General features: G+C 36.9%; 1 protein-coding gene across 1 annotated transcript; it reads right to left on the bottom strand.

Moving 5' to 3' along the window:
- Positions 1–669: 669 nt before the first annotated feature.
- LOC108672549 (monocarboxylate transporter 14-like) lies at positions 670–21,499 on the bottom strand. Its single transcript, XM_018160245.2, has 9 exons — positions 21,143–21,499; positions 15,475–15,684; positions 15,010–15,202; positions 13,861–14,004; positions 12,685–12,870; positions 11,976–12,090; positions 10,171–10,273; positions 4,380–4,514; positions 670–2,451 (listed from the first exon to the last, which is right to left on the bottom strand). Exons 1-9 carry the CDS (start codon positions 21,440–21,442, stop codon positions 1,663–1,665), a joined length of 2,175 nt encoding a protein of 724 aa, XP_018015734.1. The 5' UTR covers positions 21,443–21,499; the 3' UTR covers positions 670–1,662.
- Between the last annotated feature and the right edge of the window lie 1,262 nt (positions 21,500–22,761).

The raw sequence follows: 22,761 nt of genomic DNA, 5'->3' as shown, positions 1-22,761 counted from the left end.
AGTGTATATCTATAATACTTCTAGGGGAATTAAAAATCATTAAAAATTGTTGAATATTTTTGACAAATATCAACTTATTTTTGATTCAGCCTAGTCAATGAAAATCAGTACATGAAAATTTCCTATTTTTTCAGATTCACTGGAATATGTGTCCTGGTCTATGGCACAGTTTCCAGTCTACTGGTGACTGCTATAACAAGTGCTGTTGTTGCATTTCTACTGAAGAACTGTGGCTTCAACTTACAACCTGTTCATGTTAGGTTATGTGGATTGTCACAGTGTGCTCTCTTTTTATTTTTCTCATCTTCTACACTTATGGCAACACTCTAATTTTAATTATTTTCGTCACACTTTTCTGCAGTGGATGGTTGATGCATTCTTTCTTTACATTGTATATACAAATATCATTTAAAAATTTGTGAAATTTCATGTAAGAGTCTTATTTGTAACTATTTCATTATGCAAGAATAAATAATTGTTAGTTTTTTGTCCTTTCTTTCACGTCACATATTTTTATACGTTTTTACCCTGGACTTGAAAATATCATTTCATAAACTTCAAGTTTTTGTTTCAACCTGAAAATTGAAGTGCATGAGCAACTGCTAAAGTCATCAAGTCTTTCATTCTGTCCGGCTACTCTTATTCAGGGATAGGCACACTCAGTTTAAAAGATAGTTTTATTTTATTTATTGGATCAATCTTATTTGAAATATATAAATGGAAGAGACAATAAAATAAGCATACTAAAATTATCAGCTAAACCAAAGATTTGTAATGTAAACAGTTTGTGGCCATAAGCCTGTATATACATAGCTATGGTGAATAAATATATATTGCAAGTTCATGTGTTTCATTCAATAGTACTTTCTCCTGGGAAACATTGAAAGCTCTTGTAAATAACTAGCTTTAATGTCTGATAGTAGGTATATGTACACTCCTCTTCTGCAAGACTATTTATCAACGATTGCGAAGGTTCCACAAATACACTGTCATTGTTTACCATAACATGACTGTCTTTCTATCATGGCTTATAATCATCTAGCCTTAAGAGTCTTTCTTTCATCTATTGAAACTTCTAAATCTACTGAGCATTAAAAAGTTATTAATCACGTTATAAGATAGCTACAAAAACATTTCAAATATCAACATGTGCTTTAACTGTACAAACGTAACGGTGTACAATTCTGTAAAAAATGATTAACTAACAATTGAAGAGACACGAGATAAAAATTCGGATCATACATGTACGATAAATTCGGAGGCTGAATTATTGACTAATTTCAAGGCACCATTGGTTCATCATTGTATAGAAGCTGTAACTTTTTCATGTGATTCCTAAATATTCTTTGTGCAAATATATTACCGGTAATCTTACTCTCAAAACTCATATAAATCATCAGGCATCAAGTGAAACTCGACCAAAGAGAATTTATGATTTCATCAGGAACATTTTTAGCATTATTAACACATACATTTAATAGTTTTAGCACCAAAACATTCGTTGTACGTTGAAAACTGTCATAGAGCTTTACGTGAAAAGTAAAGAGACGTAAACGCTTTACGTTTAGAGTCTAAGATCTAACAACAACGGAAATATTTGTGAAGGGAAATACTTAGTTGTGTTTCTATTCAACTCCTCAACGGCAGCATATGAGAAACAGTTTAGAATTTGTTCACCTCTTGCTGCAGCTTTTTTTCGATCCTAGTGTCCTCCCAGCGCTTGATTTTCCTGATCGGTATGCACATGGCGCCAGAGATCGCGTAAGTCAAGCCAAAAACATAGAAACTCACATCGAAACTTTTAGTGAGGTCAACGAACCCCCCAGCGATGGGCGACCCAAGACACGCTGCCACTCCTTGGATCAAAAGCAACAAACCAAAAGAGCTCGTGAGTTTCTCCAGACCGAGAAGCTCCACTAGTAAGATTGACCTTAACGAGGCAAACACAGCTACGCTCAGACCGAAAACTATACCGTAGCCATACAAAAGTGAAACGTTCGTTATGAAAGGCAACAAGATGGTTACTGCGCCACCGATTATCAACGCCAAGTTGTTGACCAAGATAGCGTCGACTTTCGGGCGGTCTGCGACCCAACCGCATATCACTCGACCAATTGTGTTGCAAATCCCAATGAGCGACATCAGAAAGGTGCTGCTTTGTTCAGCCTCTTCTTCGTCTTTGAAACCGAACTCTTCCCACCTTTGGTTTATGAACGCTGGCAAGAATGCGTAGGGAATGAACAGGCTCATCAAAGAAAGGAAGCCAGAGGACGCAAGCACTTGGAATGTAGGCGATGTGCAGAGGGAGAAGTCGAAGGTCTTGGCCAGGAATGCTTTAGATGCGGTGGGGCATCGCTTGCAGCAACCGCCTGTCTCTTCGGCCGCGTGTTCCTCATCAAGAGCCGCATCGGGCATGTGTGTGACTGATGCTCTGTACTCACCCATTGATTCCTGAAGGATGAATAAAGGACGTTAAACTCCCACTGGCTCGCCAACCATTCAGGATCATTATTTGCAAAGAAGCAACTGGTCTTTGCAATAAACTCCTGACATGAAACAATAAGCTTTTGAGTACCTATTAAAGAACAATTGTACGTCGTAGTAACACAATCAATTCAACTCTGACCAAAAAACAGTCACTGATTGCTGGTGGTAATTTTTAAATATGGGCATTTTGTTCGCGTTTCGTCTGTCTTTTTGCGTGACGCGAGCCGTTGAAAGATTTTAGCCCGCTTCTCAATCCCAGCATTCTAAATAATGTTCTTAGTATCATTGTTCGCTGTGCACTGAAGGTCTCACGAGTAAAGAAAAGACATTGGTACTCAATTAGAAACTGAAATACAGTCATGTAAAGTAATTCGTTTGCAATTCCTCAATTTTTTCATTTTCACCCTAATCACGGCAATCAGTGATTTTCAACTCAGTGATGTGATGATTTTCAACAATCAGTGATGGCAATCAGATTTTTTATTCAACTCTATAATTGAACTGTCAAAATGTCAGGTCATTCAGTCCCTTTACAAAGTAATTAATTATCTTGTAAGACACTTAAAATCAGTTCCTCCCGACAAGTACGGTATTTTATTCAACTAGTAGGAAGATGGTCAGCTGCATAATAGGGCATCGACCAGCGATATTCAGCTGCATAGTAGTGCATTGAGCAGCGATATTCAGCTGCATAGTAGAGCATTGAGCAACGATATTCAGCTGCATAGTAGTGCATTGAACAGCGATCGTTTCATCATCAGCTGTCAGAGCTCAACGCTCAGAAATAGACAGCCATCAGTCCTTCATTATACAGCAAGTGAGTGTAATGAGTAACTGGGATACTTGCTCACGATAACGTTGAGCGCCGATCATAAATGTGATGCTAAATTTAACACAAACTGAGGCTTTATCAATTGGTTTTATGCTTGATGCCTAATAAAAATAATCGGTATTGAGGAGAAAATTTTCGTAGAAGAGAAGTTTAAAAGAAGGAATAATGGAAAGTCTTTTGCAGCTACTGAGTTGGCACTGGACACATATTGGGTCCAGTGTTGCCAACGCGCGTGGCAAGGTTTTGATTCTTAATATTTGTAAGTAATTAGTGTATATCTATATCGATTGTTCAAAATAAAATGTGTTCTAGTAATCAACACGTTGACTACGATTGCTTCATCTTGTACTATTATTACATTTTTTTGTACGGTACTGTTTTTAAACAGGGTTGCCAGACGGTCATTTTTTCTGGACAAATTCCGTGATTTAGTTTTTCTCAATTGCGTTGGCCAGATAAAATTTATGATAGTAGTACTTCCTAACTAAATTTTAAATACTGCAAAAATAAAATAAATGGAATTTTTTATAGCGGAACCTACAAATAAACTAGTATATATTGAGTTTTTGGCCTTTTTTGTTCTCGGGTTTGGCCGATTTTAGACAACCTGAATTATGTACAACTACGTCCTGGAGAATTAAGTTTCGTGGTACGCATATGTACCACTTCGGAGTCAACGTGTTAAAAGGCGCAATTCCTCTACATATTCACTGAAACTCTCCTCTAAATCGGATATAAGGTAATAATTCTTTCAACTCCGAAATTATAAGTAGTTGAAGCATGTATTTGAATATCACAATAATGACGACTTAGAAGAATTTGCCTCATCGATATAATAATATTCACTGCTGTTCCATTAAGCAAAGGAAGTTTCTAGCTATGTAGTCCAGCAGCTATCTCAATCAATCGTCAGTTATGGAAAGATCGGGTTCCAAAGGCCGGATCCCTTGTGAATCAAGTCACGAAAAATTCAAGAATCGGCAACAGGCCATGCGGGCCTATTTCTTCAGCGCCGACACTTCTATTCTATTCTATAAAAGCTCAGTAGCGCTACTCTTACCGAACTGTTGTACTGCGGCAGCCGCGCCATGCTGCCCGCGTAGAAGATGTCGTCTCTGAAGAAGGGCTTCGAGTGCACGCTGTGTATGGATCCTCGCGAGCCTCGGTGACTTGTTTGAGCTGCAACATAAGAATAGCGTCACGATCTCGTTTCCATACGAATTATTCTTGGGGACATAAAAACATTGTCGATTTTAGAACGTTAGAGTCACTTGAATACTCTTCAAAAAAAATTATGAAGATTTTGAGTCACTACACATTATGTCATTATTGTATGTCCTAAAACTTTATGTCAATTTTTAAACGTTGGGCTGTAACACTAAGTTAGAGTCACTTGAATGCTCTTCAAAAAAAATTATGAAGCTTTTGAGTCACAGAACATTATGTCATTATTGTATGTCCTAAAACATTATGTCGATTTGGGAATGGTGGCCTGCAACACAAAGTTAACGTCACTTAAACGCTCCCCGTACAAATTATTCCCGGTAACATCAAAATATTTGATTTTGCTAAACTTGTACTGTAATTCGTTAAAGATCACTAGAAGAAAGTTACATTTTCCTATAACTTTATTTAGTTGAATGCGTCAATGTTTTGCGGCAATTTATCTACTGCAAAATCTCATTATCTTGTTTGATAAGCTAAAACCAATGTAAATTCCTGCACTTTGTGCAAGTGTTTGGATGATCAATTTGCCCAAATTTAGCGACTACATTCTATGTAAATCGTCTTGTGTTTTGCCTAAAATATCCTAATTAGAGATTATGTATTTATCAAAGATCTTGTTAAGACATTGTTCCCTTACGAAATATGAACATTTGCAACGTAAACCATATTTAGGGACTCGATTAAGAAGTTAAAAGAATGGTGACGGAACCGTGCTCTGAAATTGATGGTGTAAATAAAAGTAATAAAAGTATAATATAAGTAATAAAAGTAATAAAAGTATGTTTGCATCGATGTCGAATCTAAGAAAAAGCGAATAAAACAGAACAGGATGGAGATAACTTGTCAGTAAATCTTAACGTTCATCATATTTTTTTAAGAACTTGACGAGCTAAACGTGCTGAGCTACTGACGTGTTTTCATCAGGTGCAGTTTCAAATTCATCGAAGTGAATAGCGTCTGTGCTTGTGTAACGTGCACAGAATTAATGAGGTAAAGTATTATTGTTAAGGTGTATGAAAAACTTCATAGTGTAACATATATAAGACAAGCTATCATATGCCCTCATAAATATTGAATGAATATACAAACCCACGAACATTCAAGCACGCTGAAATATCAGGTATTATTCTATTAAATGAACCGTCATTATTTTAAGCACGAGTAATTAAATAATAAACAATATTTTGACGCTATTTTGGTATTGCAATAGCGAGAACAGTCACATATAAGTCTTATAGAATAGGTCGATCATCACAGGAGAACAAAAAGAGACTACCTACGTTTTAAGAAAAATACATGAAGCTAGAATTTTTTCGATTTTGAAACAATAGCCCTCGCTCCAGTCAATCTGTAAATAAATTCAAACAGAAGTTCTATCAATTAAATTAAGGCTATTTGTATATGTTGACATTTTCAGTTACTTGCCATTTCATTAGCATATCTATATAATTTTGCAAGACTATTCTGAATACATCAAGCCTATATTTCTTACGCAGATAATAAAATAAATATACTAACTCTCAAGTTATAAAACAGAGTTTTTAGGGTTATACCGTAGTATCCATTATCATTAAGTCCATGAAATCATTAACATTTATTCATTTAACCTGAATAAAATTTAGAAACATTGTTTCTTGTTGTTTATTGCCTTGACATACTTTTATGATCTTTTATTATAGCTTTAAAATATTGTATAAAAAATTAGTTGTATGTGCTGTGTTTACTTCCTTGTAAGTTGTAGAAACATGCGGATTAACTATACAATGATAACTTTTCAGCATTAAATTTAGCAAGCAATGCTTAGCCTTATTTTTATTTAGCTTTCTTAACAAGCAGATACTGGTAGAAATATAAATCAATTCCAACCAAAATAACCTAGAAATCAAACAGTAAAATCCAACAAATAAATCTAGGTGGCAACTTTATGACCATCACTCCATCTGAGTCCATCAGTCTTCTGTTTGAGTGGTATCCATGAAAATGCAATAGCCATTCAACATGAAAAATCCCTACTTGTCTGTGTATTTAAAATTTCAATACAGTTCTTACCCAATCCATGGCAAAAATGCATTCAGTGGTCAAATGATTCAGCATTAGGCAATAGGCTACATAGTGACAAACCTCAGATTTTATATAATCTGTTCATTTTCTGATTTTCTCTTCTTATTGGACTCAAAAATGAACTTGAGAAAGTCAAGAAGAGTCTAAAAAAGTCTATGCTTTCAGCATTCACCATTCAGCAATAACTCATGTCAAGTAAGCTATCAACCATGTGTGAGTGACAGTAGGTAGATAGGAATTAGTTTTGCTCATTGAAATTTAATATAAAAGGTTATTGATAAAGATTTATTATCTAGCAGACTAGGGTAAACGCGGTATATTCCGACACATTAAGGACGCTTCGAGAAATGAAAAACTATAAAAAAAAATCGTATGCGTTACGTAAGTTCTGTTGCCTTCACATGACTCACGCATGGAACTAAAACAAAGCTTAATATAAAGGAAAAGCTGGAGAGGTGACGGAATTACCTACGATGTCGGAATATACCGCGTTTACCCTAGCAGTAGCATTAAATTGCAAGAATAATAAGAAACCAAGGTTATTCTTGCATGGCATTGTGAAAGACCTTAATAAGCTAATATCTTACTCACACTCGTTAAAAATGACCAAATTCCCGTAATCTGATCTGTAGCCACAAAGGAAGAAGAATCTAAAAATATGTCATCATGATCCATTTTGTCAGCATATGTAAATTAGTTAGAACATGTTATTTTAATTTTCAGGAAATAGTTTTTCAGTTCTTTACTATATACAATCAGTTAAAGTTTAGTTTAATGTTGAAAATAAACATTACATCTTTAACATTCAAGTAGGCATATAATCTTTTTAAATGTGAGAACTTAACGGGATCACGTCGGGATGACAGCGTGGCAAGTTGGCAACCAATCATTTGTCAAAATACTGTCTGGGGCTCTGAGTCTGAGCCTCTGAATTCCGGAACGTCACGTTCCGTTTGCGGAAAACTGAGTGAGATGCACTATTTTAAGAAAACAATTTCACGTAACGGAAAATCTTTATCCCTAACGAAAACGCTGTTCATCCTAAAAGTTTTGCGTAAATTAATTATTTTGCTTTAATATTCGGATTGTGGCTCAGTAAGTCACATTTACTAATTGAGCTGAATTTATGTGAGATCAAACCAAAAATAATCAGGAATTACCTATTTTCTCAAAGCAAATAATAATTTTCTCGGCCATAAATACCTTATAATTTGCAAAATTTGGCTAAGCAACAATTCATGAATCATGAAGTTGAAAAACTTAAAGCGGATTTATCGCGATAATCTCCGATTTCCGATGTTTGTGTTGACATTTCGATCGGTCAGACTTCAGAGTCAGAGTGGGATCGTGAACGAAAAGCTCAAGCTCGATTGTAATTATCAATTACAGTATGATGTTGTTATCAAATGAATTTACAAAGCTACCAAAATATTTTCTGCTCTTCTGTGCATCGGATGTAGTTCGATTAGCCGAAGGATGGATGGTAGCATACAGCACAGAATTGGATCAAGATCGCCTTCAGTACATTGAGGAACGATTAATAACGTTTCAACAAATATGGCTTGAGACTTTTCTTTGGGGTTTTATCAGCCTCTTTTTGGTTCATGTTCTAGCAACAATTATTGCTTTTGCTACTCTAAGGAAACATCCCTTTGGCAGGTAAGTCTGCTGTCCAGTGTCGGAGTGTCCAGCTCCAGTGTCCACTAATTTAGGTACTAAATTGAATATGGCTTTCCCTTTCTTTTCTTGTTCGAACATTTGAACTTGTATGATTCATTCTCCATTGGGATAAAAGGCTTGGACAAACAGGAAAAAATTTTGTTCTGAAGCAATGATGAAAGCTTATTGGTCATTTTTAGAGCCACAATATTAAATATTTTTATCAAATTTTTATAAAATGAGGGAGCAAGGTACTGTCAACCAGGGCTACTTGGGACTGGCGGGGTAACTTGGGACAGTCCTCCGACACGGCATAAAACTGTTATAGTAGCTAAACTAATTGGAATATTGCAAAACTAAATATAGTGGTGTAAACATCATTATTTTTCCTATCTATGTAGTATAAACTATAAAGGAAGTCAAAAAATACTACATTTACTAGCTTTGAAAAATTCCTGAAAAAAATGGTGAAAAACACTATTTTGAAAAGTTACTTCAGCTAAGGTCTGTAGTAAAAAAAATATTCGCCATATTAAAAAATTTTACTTGCATAAAAGTTGCACCCAGGGGTTAGCTTGAAAACGTTATTTGAAGAATTTGCATACCTCAATCCCCCAAAAAATGGCAGTCATTTCTGCACAGCGGGGCTACTCGGGACACTCGGGGCAACCTGAATTATGTACCTCTACGTCTTGGAGAAATACATTTTGTGGTACGTATGTGTACCACTTCGCAGTCAACGTGTTAAAGTATAGTAATATAAAGAATAATCTGTGTCTTATTCAAGCCTTGGACCTCTAAAAATTAATCAGTACAACTGTAAACAATGTTTTTTCCTAGTTTAATTAAGATTTCTATACCAAAGTTATTCATTGTTATGCTCAAATACATTTCCACAATATTCATTGTGTATATCTATAATACTTCTAGTGGAATTCAAAATCATTAAAAATTGTTGAATATTTTTGACATATAGAATAGGTCGATCATCACAGGAGAACAAAAAGAGACTACCTACGTTTTAAGAAAAATACATGAAGCTAGAATTTTTTCGATTTTGAAACAATGAAAAAGAAAAAAAGATCCCACAATTATGTCGCGAAGCTATGAGAGGTGAAGCCCATCTTAATGCTCCATAAGCACACACTGGAAACTTAAAAAATATAATCACGTCACCACATTGCTCCACACATTAAATTTATTTTTCAATCAAAACTATCAAAAATTCACTTCGTCGGATGAGTGTTAACTCCAAGCTAACCCATCGAAGTCTAATTTAGCTATTCGGATGAATAACCACAATCCGCCAAATTTTTTTATATCTAACGAATGTTTATTGAAAAGAATATATTATGAGCAGCAAGGTAGTTCGGTAAATGGTTTAGGTTTAGTTTAGCCCGTTGAAACCACCTTTGAGCTGTCAGCATTTACAGATTACACGACTGCTACTACCGTGCATCGGCAAAAACATGCGCTTAGCTGTGATGACCACGTACGTCTTCGGCGTGGGCGACGCGTAAATAAAAAATCTTCCGTGAGTATGCGTTTGCTGAGGAAACTTGTTCCAAACAATTACTGTGCACAGAAAAGATTCAACCATATTATTTTTTCATCATATATAACTTGTGCAAGGCGGGTTATGTGCCATTTACCTATGGCGGGTTTATATCAATTCCTATTAGTCGTTTTGTGCTTCAAATCGTCGTTATAAATGTTCATCCTGGGTGTAAAAAATTCGTGCTGGTTTATTTATAAATGATTAAAAACTAGTGTGCTCATATAATTCAGGATAAGAGAACATGGTGAGCTCTAATATAAATTAAATAGCGTTACCTTTAATGATAGGAAAGACATAAAACTCAACAATCGTTTATTTCACGCAAGTTTCGAGCGCGGAACCTTGCCTTGTGGAAGCGGTCGGCCGCCACGTCAGGGTGGTTGGGGTCAGGTGGCAGGGACACGGTCGACAAACATGCCTCCATCTGCCCGTCTCTCGTATCACTTATCCTTTGGAGTCAAATTAAATAAATTTTCAAACATACGTCTTTTGATTGCGACATACCAGTATCAACCGTTTTTCATTTGATCGCAACATCTAAACCGTTTTTTTCTTTTGATTGCAAAAAATCTCAAACGTATGTTATTTGATCGCAACAACTCAAACGTACGATACTACCCGTGAAAAACCCACATTTCAAATATCTCTAAATGAACTAAATTCCCCTGATTAATTTTCTATAAAAATTTCAAATTTTCATTTTGTAATTAGGGATCAATAATATTGAAAATAACTTATACATCCAGAGGAAAATGGTTGAGGCCTTATGAGTAAGTATTGCCAGATGGAATCCTTCGTTTCCACTCTATATCATTTTCAACATAACATAACATAGTGATGTCGGCGCTGTAGAGTAGGCCTGATGTGGCCTGTCGCCGATTCTTGTGCTTTTCGTGACTTGTTCACAGAATATCCAAAAGCCGGTCCTTTGACCGGATCTTTTCAGGACTGACGATAGTTTAAAATAGCTACTAGACTTCCACCGGGTAATCCATATTCGATATTAAGTTACTTCTTACTGCTTTGCGCTTTCAGAGCAAAAAGTTTACACTTAACGTTACTCCTAGTCTTAATTTCAAAACAAGAAAACATCCACCCAGCACATACGGATAGAATTTTTATTTTCATGTAACTCGTACGTGTATTCCCATGTTAATTTGTACGTATCCACTTAGTCACCCCTAGAAGTATACCTTGTACTCCGACCTTATTATACGGTATATTTTAAGTCTTTATTCTAGTATGACTCGTTTCTTATTCCCCAGTTTAATTTTCCTATTCACTAAGTCACAGCCACCCCTAGAAGTGTACCTTGTACTTCGACCTTATTATTGAGTATATATAAAGTTTTAATTCACGTATGACTCGTTTCTTTATTCCCACGTTAATTTGTTGTGCGTATTCACTTAGTCACACTTCGAAGTATACCTTGTACCTCGTCTTTATTACGAAGTATATTTAAAGTTTTTATTCCCGTATGACTCGTTTCTTTATGCCCACGTTAATATGTACGTGTTCACTTAGTCACAGTCACTCCTAGAAATATACGGTGTTCAGTACCTCGTCATGAGAGGAATAGCTCCCGGGTACCTATTATAGAGTATATAAAGATTCTTTATTCCCGTATGACTCGTTGCTTTATCCCCACGTTAATTTGTACGTGTTCACTTAGTCACAATCACCCCTAGAAGTGTACGGTGTTCAGTACCTCGTCATGAGAGGAATAGCTCCCGGGTACTTATTATAGAGTATATAAAGATTCTTTATTCCCGTATTACTCGTTTCTTTATCCCCACGTTAATTTGTACGTATTCTCTTAGTCACAGTCTCCCCTAGAAATATAGGGTGTTCAGTACCTCGTCATGAGAGGAATAGCTCCCGGGTACTTATTATAGAGTATATAAAAATTCTTTATTCCCGTATGACTCATTTCTTTATCCCCACGTTAATTGTACGTGTTCACTTAGTCACAGTCTCCCCTAGAAATATACGCTGTTCAGTACCTCGCCATGAGAGGAATAGCTCCCGGGTACTTATTATAAAGTATATAAAGACTCTTTATTCCCGTATGACTCGTTTCTTTATCCCCACGTTAATTTGTACGTGTTCACTTAGTCACAGTCACCCCTAGAAATATAGGGTGTTCAGTACCTCGCCATGAGAGGAATAGCTCCCGGGTACTCGTCGTCTACGGCAACCACGCGGCCCGTGGCGGCGCTTAGGGGCCGGAAAGCCAGGCTGTAGATGATGCACGTCAGGACCAGGCCTGTGACCGAGAGAAATCCATCTCAATGCAATGACATACACAATGCAATTCCATACATACACTCAATGTAATTACATACGTACACAAATTTGAAAAACTTTTAGAATTATAATTTGTAATGTGGTTCATTTTTGTCCTAATATTTGCGTAGGCTGATGTAGTGGTAAACGCGAGTGATTACATGAAGAAAAAACGTATGGAATTATGGAGAGAATCAAGGGAGTTCCAAATCTGTCCATAGTTACATTATCAGTTAATGTTTAATAGGAGTTGCAGAGCTTATTGCAAAGGCAATTAGAGACGAAACATTGATTACATTGTCGCCAATCAATGGATCGATCAATTTTGACTAATGGCAATTAACTCAGATGTTTAAACAGCAACTTGCGTAGTTAAACTACTTAAAAGTTAGAGCGTCTTCAGGCTTTTTTACATTTTAGTTCATCTAAACAAACATTTTTTATTTAAACGAACACAGGCTTTTTTACATTTCAGTTAATTTAAATAAACATTTATTAATCAACATTCCAATAACGAAGTTTGTCCCTAGTCGGAACGATTCAATTAATCACGTGAACAGATCACGCCTCTTACATGCATTGACTAGAAGAACGCCCCTCCACCCCACGCTCCCCAGCAGGTATTTGTTGACGGGTGCGATAACGAAGGTGCCGATGCCTGAACCGCACACGGCGATTCCGGTAGCAAGCGCGCGTTTTTTCTCGAAGTAGAAACCTGTTGCGATCACCGCCGGCACGTATATGAAGCCAAAACCGATCCCTGAAAACCAAGCATTCATATTCTGAGACCATCGTTGCTCGTAGAAATAAATTATTTAAAGTTGTTATAATTTAAAACTTTCAACAAATTTGAAACCAGTGATTTTCTGGTTATTGTCCATTATGAATAGTTATTAGTTTTTCTAATCATTGATAATTATCGACGCATTATTGCAATACTTTTGAGCTGTGAGATAACTTTTGAAAGCCTCGCCTCGTCTACCGCAATCCACCACATACATTCGATTATATGACACGTCAAAATTTATGTTCGGGTAGCGATGATTTTGTTAAACTTATTTTAATGATTATAACTTTTATTTGTTCAACGGTTTAATCTAACTGTCTAATACACCTAGAAAAATGAATGGGTTATATTGTCCAAATAGTGACACACTTTCTGCACGTAGCACTGATACGCAATTTCAGCTGAGCCAAAATAGGTAAGGATGACTCACACAAGGGCTATAAGTGCATCGTTATTCGGACAAATCTCACTCATTTCTCTGAAGGTAATATTTAAAAGGCACAAAAATACCTGCGAAGACGCCATAAGATTGTACAAATCTCACTCATTTCTCTGAAGATAATATTTCAAAGGCACAAAAATACCTGCGAGGACGCCATAAGATTGGACAAATCTCACTCATTTCTCTGAAGATAATATTTGAAAGGCACAAAAATACCTGCGAGGACGCCATAAGATTGGACAAATCTCACTCATTTCTCTGAAGGTAATATTTCAAAGGCACAAAAATACCTGCGAAGACGCCATAACATTGTACAAATCTCACTCAATTCTCTGAAGGCAGTATTTCAAAGGCACAAAAATACCTGCGAGGACGCCATAAGAATGATAAGATTGTCCAAATCTCACTCATTTCTCTAAAGATAATATTTCAAAGGCACAAAAATACCTGCGAAGACGCCATAACATTGTACAAATCTCACTCAATTCTCTGAAGGCAGTATTTCAAAGGCACAAAAATACCTGCGAGGACGCCATAAGATATGTAGAGGAACGCGAGGCTATTAGCGAAGTACGATATCCCTGACGCCACGGACGCGCCGATAGAACCGATGATGCATACGGTACGAAAACCGTATGCTGATGCCAGACTCGACACGAACGGTCCTGAAAATAATGCGAGAAATTAGCTTATCTAATTAAATACTTTAAAATAGTTGTGTTTTATGCATACAAAATAACCCAGTTTCATTCGTTTCAGTTTCTACAATTCATCATGTGTTTCACAGAGATGAAGATCATGATATTTTTGTGGACAGTACTTTTTTGTATTTTCAACCTAAATGTCAGATTTTCTTATTATAATGTTATGTGTAGCTATACAGTAATTAAACCTTTTATTATTCTGTTAATGTTTGCGTATATTCTCATCTCGTTGAACATGAATGGGGGCAAAATTCATCTAGCGACATTTACTGTTTATTTCTCGTTGTTTAATTTCGCTGGAAAAGCACAAAGTGGATTGCTAAGCCCTTTGGCTTCCGAGCCACAGGGTTAGCCAATGTCTGGTAATCAATACATTATAAATATTAATGATACGAAGAGTATTGGAACGAATAGTACTGACAACGGTTAATTCTTTTGAGGACAAATAGTAAAATATGTTGCATTCCATTCAAGCAATTGTATGAGCGAAAGAAGTCATTAAAAAGCAATTGCATTTGCCACGGGCCGTTCCATCAACTTAGGCCGCTACGAGTACTTAGGCCGCTACATGTACTTAGGCCGCTGAGTACACTTACGGACGCTACGTGAGCTAAAGCCGCTATAGGGTACTTAGGCCGCTACGTGCGCTAAGACCGTTAGGTGTACTTAGGCCGCTACGTACACTGAGCCAGCAGCAAAGCTTGCATACTTGTGCTAGTTTTGATAGGAAATAACTGGTAAAAATAAGGTTCCCAGTGAAAATATTCTAGTGGGAACCTTATTAAGTTATTTCTAACAGTTACCGGTATTTCCAGGGGAACCTGGGGGAATCATATTTTATTAAGAATTAGTTGCTAGAAAAAAATGCTATTGCTATTCCCCAGGTTCCCCGGGAAATAACTGTTAAAAATAAAGTTCCCACTAGAATATTTTCACTGGGAATATGGTCCCGGTTCCCTCCCTCACCAGCCAGGAGGTAGAAGCCTCCGAGCAGCGATGAGACCCACGACACTTGAGCGTACGACGCCTCGAACTCCACCATGATGAAGGGCAGGAGCATCCCGGTGGTGAAGATGATGCCGTCCACCATGACGTTGCACATGAATGATGCAGCCACCACCACCCAGCCCCAGCCTCCGTCTGGGGGTAACACCTCCACCTGCATCCAAAACCTTTGTATTATTAACTAAATGTATTTAAGCTCTAAATTAGCGACTTGAAACCACTTTTATTTGACTCAAACTTGGCACTTTAAAACCAGGAACTTAACAGTTATAGTGCTACATCGCATGAGATGAGGTAACTAAATTTTCTTCAAATTAATTACAAAATGCTTCCTACTGGTTAAAAAATGAATTTTTTTTATATTAAGCTTGGTAAAAAATTAAAAAATTAGTGTATACAAATAAATCCAAACTAAAAATTATTCACCCTGGGATCAGATCTGTCCTCGAGATCTTCATCAGATCCGCCGATTTTGACCTTGAGTCCGGAGTTCGGCAGATCTGAATCTGAGTCAACAGAATCTTGTCTTAAAATTTGAGAGGATCTCTGCGGTGGGACGCTTTCAACGGATGATGATATCTCCTTCAAGGAGCTGTCATCACCTCCCTTCATTGGATCCAAGTTCGGATAGATCCTCTGCAAGGGAGAAATATAGCATTAAATAGCGATGTGAGCGTAGGATATATTAGGTCATAACGTCTGTTAGCGATTAAACGTCGCGGAACTTTTCACAGTTTGTTGCGTATCTCGAACACGCAACTCACTACTCGGCTGTCCACTGTGCTTAAACGCTCGACAATCTCGCCAATTTTGAGCAGAACTGTCACAGGTGCAGGGATTTAAAACACAAATTACTGTGGCAATCCTGGTACTATCACTGTAACCACTTGGCAACTGTAACCACAATAAACTGGGAGGAAACTTCCGAAATCGCTAGAAAGTCTAGTTAAATATATGATTATAAGTAAATTAAACCGATACGAACGAAGACTTGCATCCATTTTTGAAAATTCAACATTGCATCCAAGTTTTTTGAGTCGTGTGATTTGGAGAGTGCATAACTGCGAAAATGTCTTCAGCCAACGGAGGCTATTTAAAGTAGCAAAAATACCAACTAACAGAACACTTGCTCGGAGCTTAGAGTTTACGTTATATTAATGTTAATATTAATAGAGCAACCGTCCCGGAGGAAGCTGAACTGCATGTTGTTTCTAACGTCAAACTAGCTTTCAATGAGAACTCGAATAAGTTCGGGTAAAATTTAATTTAGAACATTACATACATCAAATAAAGTAGCGAAAACTCTATGGAATAGCCTTTGAAGTATTATGGCAGTTGTGGGCATGGTGGCATTTGTTGACGCCATCATATGTCATATGTGTACAATGGTCGATAGAAAAAATTCCGGCTAAAGTCAATCTAAAACACAATGTGTAATTCAGCAGCGAAAAATGTTTATGAAATAACCTCTTTATGTATTTGCAGAAGTGTTCATTGTTGCACTCATTGGTTCCATCATATGTGTTCATCGGTCCATCAGATCCATCGGACACAAAAAGCATATGTTAGCAATACGGCTATATACACTATATGCGTATACGTACACTCAGTGTATACGCATGCGTTGCTCTGAGAGCTTCTTTGACGCAACACATTGCTGACCCTGAAAACTCAGGCATCGACGAGGTCGAGCTAAGGAGGATGTTATGCTGCTACAGATGATGTGCTAAACACACAGTATGTGTTCCTCCTTCTATGCAGCGAAGCTAACGCACCAAATGAACGCCTTATACCATCAGGTTATATAATACCCTGAAAACTCAGGCATCGACGAGGTCGAGCAAAGGAGGATGTTATGCTGCTACAGATGATGTGCTAAACACACAGTAAGTATTCCTCCTTCTATGCAGCTAAGCTAACGTACCAAATGAACGCCTTATACCATCAGGGTATTATATAATACCCTGAGAACACAGGCATCGACGAGGTCGAGCAAAATATGTTATGCTGCTACAGCTGCTGTGCTAAACACACAGTTAGTGTTCCGCCTTCTATGCAGCTAGGCTAATGCACCAAATGATCGCCTCATACCATCTTTGTTATTAAAACGGCGCTTTTCTTTTTTCGTTATCAAAATCCGCACCCGGAAAACAAAAGCTGGATAAACAGAGTTCGAGGAAAGGAGATTTTAAGCTTTGCAGATGAATCGTCGTGCATTCTATTAAAAACTGTATGATTGCAGCCGGAAAATGTGGAAGTTATCCCTTAACAACGGATGGCAAGTTCAAAGTCCAGTAAAGTTAAAGTCGTCAAGAATTCATTATTATTGCATCTGCGCGCATTGCGTATTCTTGGTGAGTGCGGGAAAGCTGTTTTTAACAGGTAACGCAGTGTTTATAAAATAAATGAATCACAGAATCAGGATAAATTGAAGATGAACTGAGATGGATAAAATTATTTTCAAAAGATCCCAGAAAACACAGCATTTAACAACTAAGGCCCAAAAATATAAAAAGTATATATATTGATACGTAGAAGCAGAAACAGTTTGCTTATTTTCAATTTTCAAATAATAGAAATAGAAAACTTGAGTAATTTTTGCACGGTACGACCTTGAATTTTTCGTTCGTTTCCGCAACCAATGAGCAGTCAGCTAATTAACCCATGAGAAGTTACATAAATTTATTTTAAAGGGAAGGTGTGGAAGTCAATATCCACAGCATAGGAATAATGTTAGTCTCTCAAAATAGGGGAGCGTTCAGGTTACATACAGTGTGTCTCTAGGAATTTTTTCAAGGAGGCAGTTGATTATATCGATGAACATTCAAAATAGATCTCGGTTAACTACTTATAAGAAACCAATGTCATTTCAATGCGAATTCATAAATAATCCGTTAAGGTATTAACATGCTGGTAGCAATAAAAACTCTCGTTCGGGATCTATATACTGGTGTTAATTAAATTAAAATAAATCCCCCTACAAGTTTCGAAATAAAACAGAGTGCGGCGTCGGGTTGCCTTTACAGTCAGAGGCTGCATGCACTCAAAGATGGCGTCATACAGACTTTAGCAGCACAACATTATTGTTATTATTTCACTGTCCCGGATTATTATTCGGCTCTCGAACATACAGTCCACTGATGAGAGCCACCTCGAGCCACCTCGCGAGCAGTACAATATTTTCTGAGACTATTTGAAATCCTGAAGAAAACGACTCATGCAAACGCAATGAAAATCTTTTTCCAAGAAACTTTGACTTAAATGAGATCTTCAGTTTTTCTTGGTACAATTTTCATGCCAATGGCTTCTTATTAGCATAATTTTTGTTCTCGTGTATGAAAAACATTCGATTGCACCAGCGCCGTTGGAGGTTGAGTTTCCTGCCTTAATTGTTAGTCGTATATAGTCGATGTGGTGAAGTCATTCTGATGTTGCGCACCTTCACCATCGACCTCATTCAGTTCATCCAAACTACTTGAATCCTTCATAATTTTCAATTTACTTACTCCTAGTTTATTTATTAGGCTCTGTCAGTTTTGCCAACGTCTCCTTCATGGTTATGTTGCCATGGGCATCCGTATCGTAAAGCGCTGAACACATGCAGAGTACTTACACACGGGGTCGACTGAGCGGAGCACGTGCCAAGATTCGATCAGCTGACACTGCGGGAAGAAGGGGGGCGACTTGCTTCTCCGCGTGCGATTAATTATAGATTGTGACGAATGGATTTTTGTTTATTGACTGTAACGGCGCTAACAGTAGGCTATTAGGGTTAATCTTTCGTTTATTTACGGTTACTCTGGTCACCAGGCCTAACGGCGTCGGCTAATTCATCTGCTGTAGGCTAAGGGTTAACCTTACGTCTATACCAACGATGACACGAGTTACCAAGTACGAAGAACATTGGCGCCTGTTTATAAATCCACAAACATAGGGTTAATGTTGGGGTTATGCACCATTATTAGAATGAGGCAAATACAAGAGCATCACTGGGTTTTCAGGAGAGGAGATTTTATTAGATTTAGGGTTTTAAACACCTAAGATTTGCGATCATATTCAAGTTGATAATGACTGGTTGTATGATTATTTATTTAAACCTATATTTAGGCCACATTGTATTGGAATTTTGAAAAATATTTTAATGCACAATATATTTTTATTTAAGATATCATTTTGTATTTATTATTTAATTATCACTTTAAAAAACATCAAATTATAACCCGCGGCTTATGAACATTTTAGGAAGCTATGCTCCCTAATATGGGTCTATTACCACTTAGCAAATACAAGTACAAGTCAATGAATAATTCTACTCAAATATAAGTATATGCCCCTATAGCATATAAGATTACACCTGATTCGGGATTATCCATATCTCTTTCAAAGAGGATTAAATTTTGTGCCAAACAATTGATGATTTTTATGACAAAACACATACACAACAAAAATTACGACTAGTTTACGCTTGCATTGTTGTTAACATTGTTTGCAAAGCTTAATCACGTAATTGATAGCGAAAGCCAGACGATGCAACAAGTTCACAGCTATATATAACCTCCTCTAGACGTCTCGTTGATACGAGTGTTTAGCCAGACTGTGGAGATTCTTATCAATCTTTATAAAGCTAATGCATTTAACAAAGTTCAAATATTGCTCAAACAACGTTTTAATGTTGTTCAACTATTTTTATCTTCATTTATGAAGAAATGGGTTGATATAGGTCTGCAGTGCCAGGCACAGTGATAAATAGAATAGAATAGAAGTGTCGGGACTAAAGAAATAGGCCCATGGCCTGTTGCCGATTTTTGTACTTTTCGTGCCTTGATTCCGCAAAGGATCCGGCCTTATATGAGCCCGATAATTCCATAACTGACGATTGACTGAGATCGCTGCTGGACTTTTGCAAGGCTCGTACAATGATTTGTCATTTGATATTATGTCATGAAAACTTCACAATTAGGAAATTTTAGTTCCTTGTGATGCAAAATTAAGCGAAGTAGTAAACTGATTCGGAGTAAAAATATAACTTCACGGAATTGAATACTGGTTTTGAATTTGCAACAAAATTGCAGTCCAGAAAGTCCCTACTCAATTAGCAACATCTTTTCCGTTATTGATCACGCGAATAATCAATGTCTATTCTCGAATTTTAGAATTATTAAACATCATAAAATCATTTAAATCATTTTTGATGGGTTAACTCTAAGATGAATAATTAATTAAAGGTAGATGTGTTCGAAAAAAGAAATCTTTCAAAATATCAACGTCAATGCAAGCCCAAATAATCTTAGTAACCATTACGATCGAAACCACCCATATTAGACCTAATTGTTATCATCTCTTTGTGTCTTTTTATAATTATTTTACAACAAAAAGACCAGAATTTCGAACCTAAAGATGGACAGCAATCGGGACTTGAATGTGGAGACTCGATATTTACGTGATACTCCCACGAGCGAATTCTTGAATTTCAAGGGAACACTTCAGTAACGAAGAACTGAATCAACAACAACAACAACTTTCCAACAACAGCATCAACAACCGACAGTTGGACCAGCTTCATATTCACCAGAAAAATAAACCATCCCTGCACCCGCCGCCCTGGGAGCGACGTGGCTTAACCAATGGGACAGACCCATGGTTGAACTATATAAGGTTGTTCAACCATGGACAACCATGAATTCATGTTTAATGAATTGAATTCATTGATGTTGAAAGAATTGAATTCATTCATTTTTAATGAATTCATGTTGAATTCAACCGTTCAACAATGAACAGACTTACCAACCATCGGTATAACTCCAGATAGGATTGAAGTGTAAGTCATGATCAAGAATTTTGCTTTTATTGGAGATCGCAAGCCGCCGAGTGGTCTGATATTCTGATAGATATATTCGTGGTTATTTTTATTGATATTAATTTTAATATTAATAGTGGACTTTCCATCTATTTTATCTTGAAAAAATGAGTTTAAACGACAGTTAGTACCAAGGTATCCTATGATATATGGCAGCGGCCACGCGTATTCCAACAAATTTCAGGCACATAGAAACGAATCGCAATCATGAACGTATAAAATGATGCTTGCACGTACCTGCCGTGAGTTATCTGCTTCGGTATCGTTGTTGACACCGCAGAGGTCATCGGTCTGAACACATTGCTTTTTCCCATTGTCGAGTTCAGTTTCGCTACATCCTAACTGGGTATTAGCAGGCCGGTCTTTGACATAATCAACATTTTCCTTGTTTCCCAAATCAGAATTGGGAGACTTTTTCGAAGGCGTTGGTGGTACCAATTCTGATGTGCCATTTGTTTCAGCTACTTCTTCTTTTTCAGTTTTAGTTAAATCAAGAGAATGAACTGACTCGTCTTCTGAGCTACATTTGGATGACATTTTAAATCAATTTCTACTTTCTCTCAAAATAAACATACATTGTTTTCATGTAAGAAAAACCTCTGGTAACAGATTTTATTCACATTAAGTGCGTACAATGTACTACGGAGCATGGTACACAATCCATTGAGTTACAATACTATTTAAATTCGGTAATAGAGTGATCATCACATTTTTGTATGTGACTGTGATAGGGCCGCAGCAAAGGCTATAGTAACTCTCGTATTCTACGTCTGACTGCAGCAAATTTGATCAACATTAATTTAAAAATGCTAGAATAACATTGCTGCAATACCAGACACATTCAAATTGTCGTAAGTCCCTCAATCATGCGCGAGCTCAGTCATAAAATCTTGATTTCAATATCGTCAATTTAAACATTATGTTAAATTTATGGTTAGGTGTTGCACTGGACATTATTTAAAATTTCCTAAAAATTCTTTGATGGTTTAGTTTATTGAAAGAACATATTTTTATTGTTCTGGATAATTACGCCCAATCTAATGACCAATTAGATTGCCACCAAATTGTGAAAGATGGGCACATGTTAACCTTGTTGTGCGCATATTGCCATGGAATGTCGGCGCATTAGTAGATAAAAATCACGACGGCTATCTGCGCATTGGAAAAAAATTCTTGTTTTTCAGCTCTAGACCACGCAAAATAAATTACGCGCTTTTTCAAATTCAATTAACCTCTGCTAAACACCAAACGTATGACATTCTCAACCGTAGCATAACGCTGAATTTTCAAGGTCGGTAACAATCCTCGAAAGTGTGCAAACTGACGCACCCTTACGTCGTCATAAATTAGTTTTTCAGCTGCACATTGATTAATTATCAGGTGCACAGGTAGAGTCAATTCAACGGCCTCGTAAACAACGTAATGAATACTTATTCTTAGGTCCAGAAGTCTTAGTACATTTAGTACAACTTCAAATGTGTGATGAAAGAAAAGCATTAAAATGATGGAGGTTAAGTAGATTTTAAAGGAATTTAAGGGATGGAGCGAGATAGAGGATAAAACGTATTTTATCACATTGCTCTGGAATGTGCTAAAAACAAACTTGCCATTGATAAATTAGGATCTCTTTAATCATTTAACTAATATGTTTTCCTTTCAATTTAATGCAAAAGTAACTTGAAAAGAAGTTAAGACATAACTTTATAATTTGTCTATTCTTCCTGCCATGCGAACAGTAATTTTCCAAGATGTTTAAGCGTAAGTTGAAGCAAGTAAGCGAAAAGATCCTACAAGAGCACTCCCACGCTAGACTACTAATGGACGGGTAGCTAAGCCTGCTCCCCTCCTTGCCCACG

This window comes from Hyalella azteca, unplaced genomic scaffold, assembly GCF_000764305.2.
Source record: "Hyalella azteca isolate HAZT.00-mixed unplaced genomic scaffold, Hazt_2.0.2 contig429, whole genome shotgun sequence".
Classification (NCBI taxonomy): Eukaryota; Metazoa; Arthropoda; class Malacostraca; order Amphipoda; family Hyalellidae; genus Hyalella; species Hyalella azteca.
The sequence above is the reverse complement of the archived record's forward strand: the minus strand, read 5'-3'. Positions and strand labels throughout refer to the sequence as shown.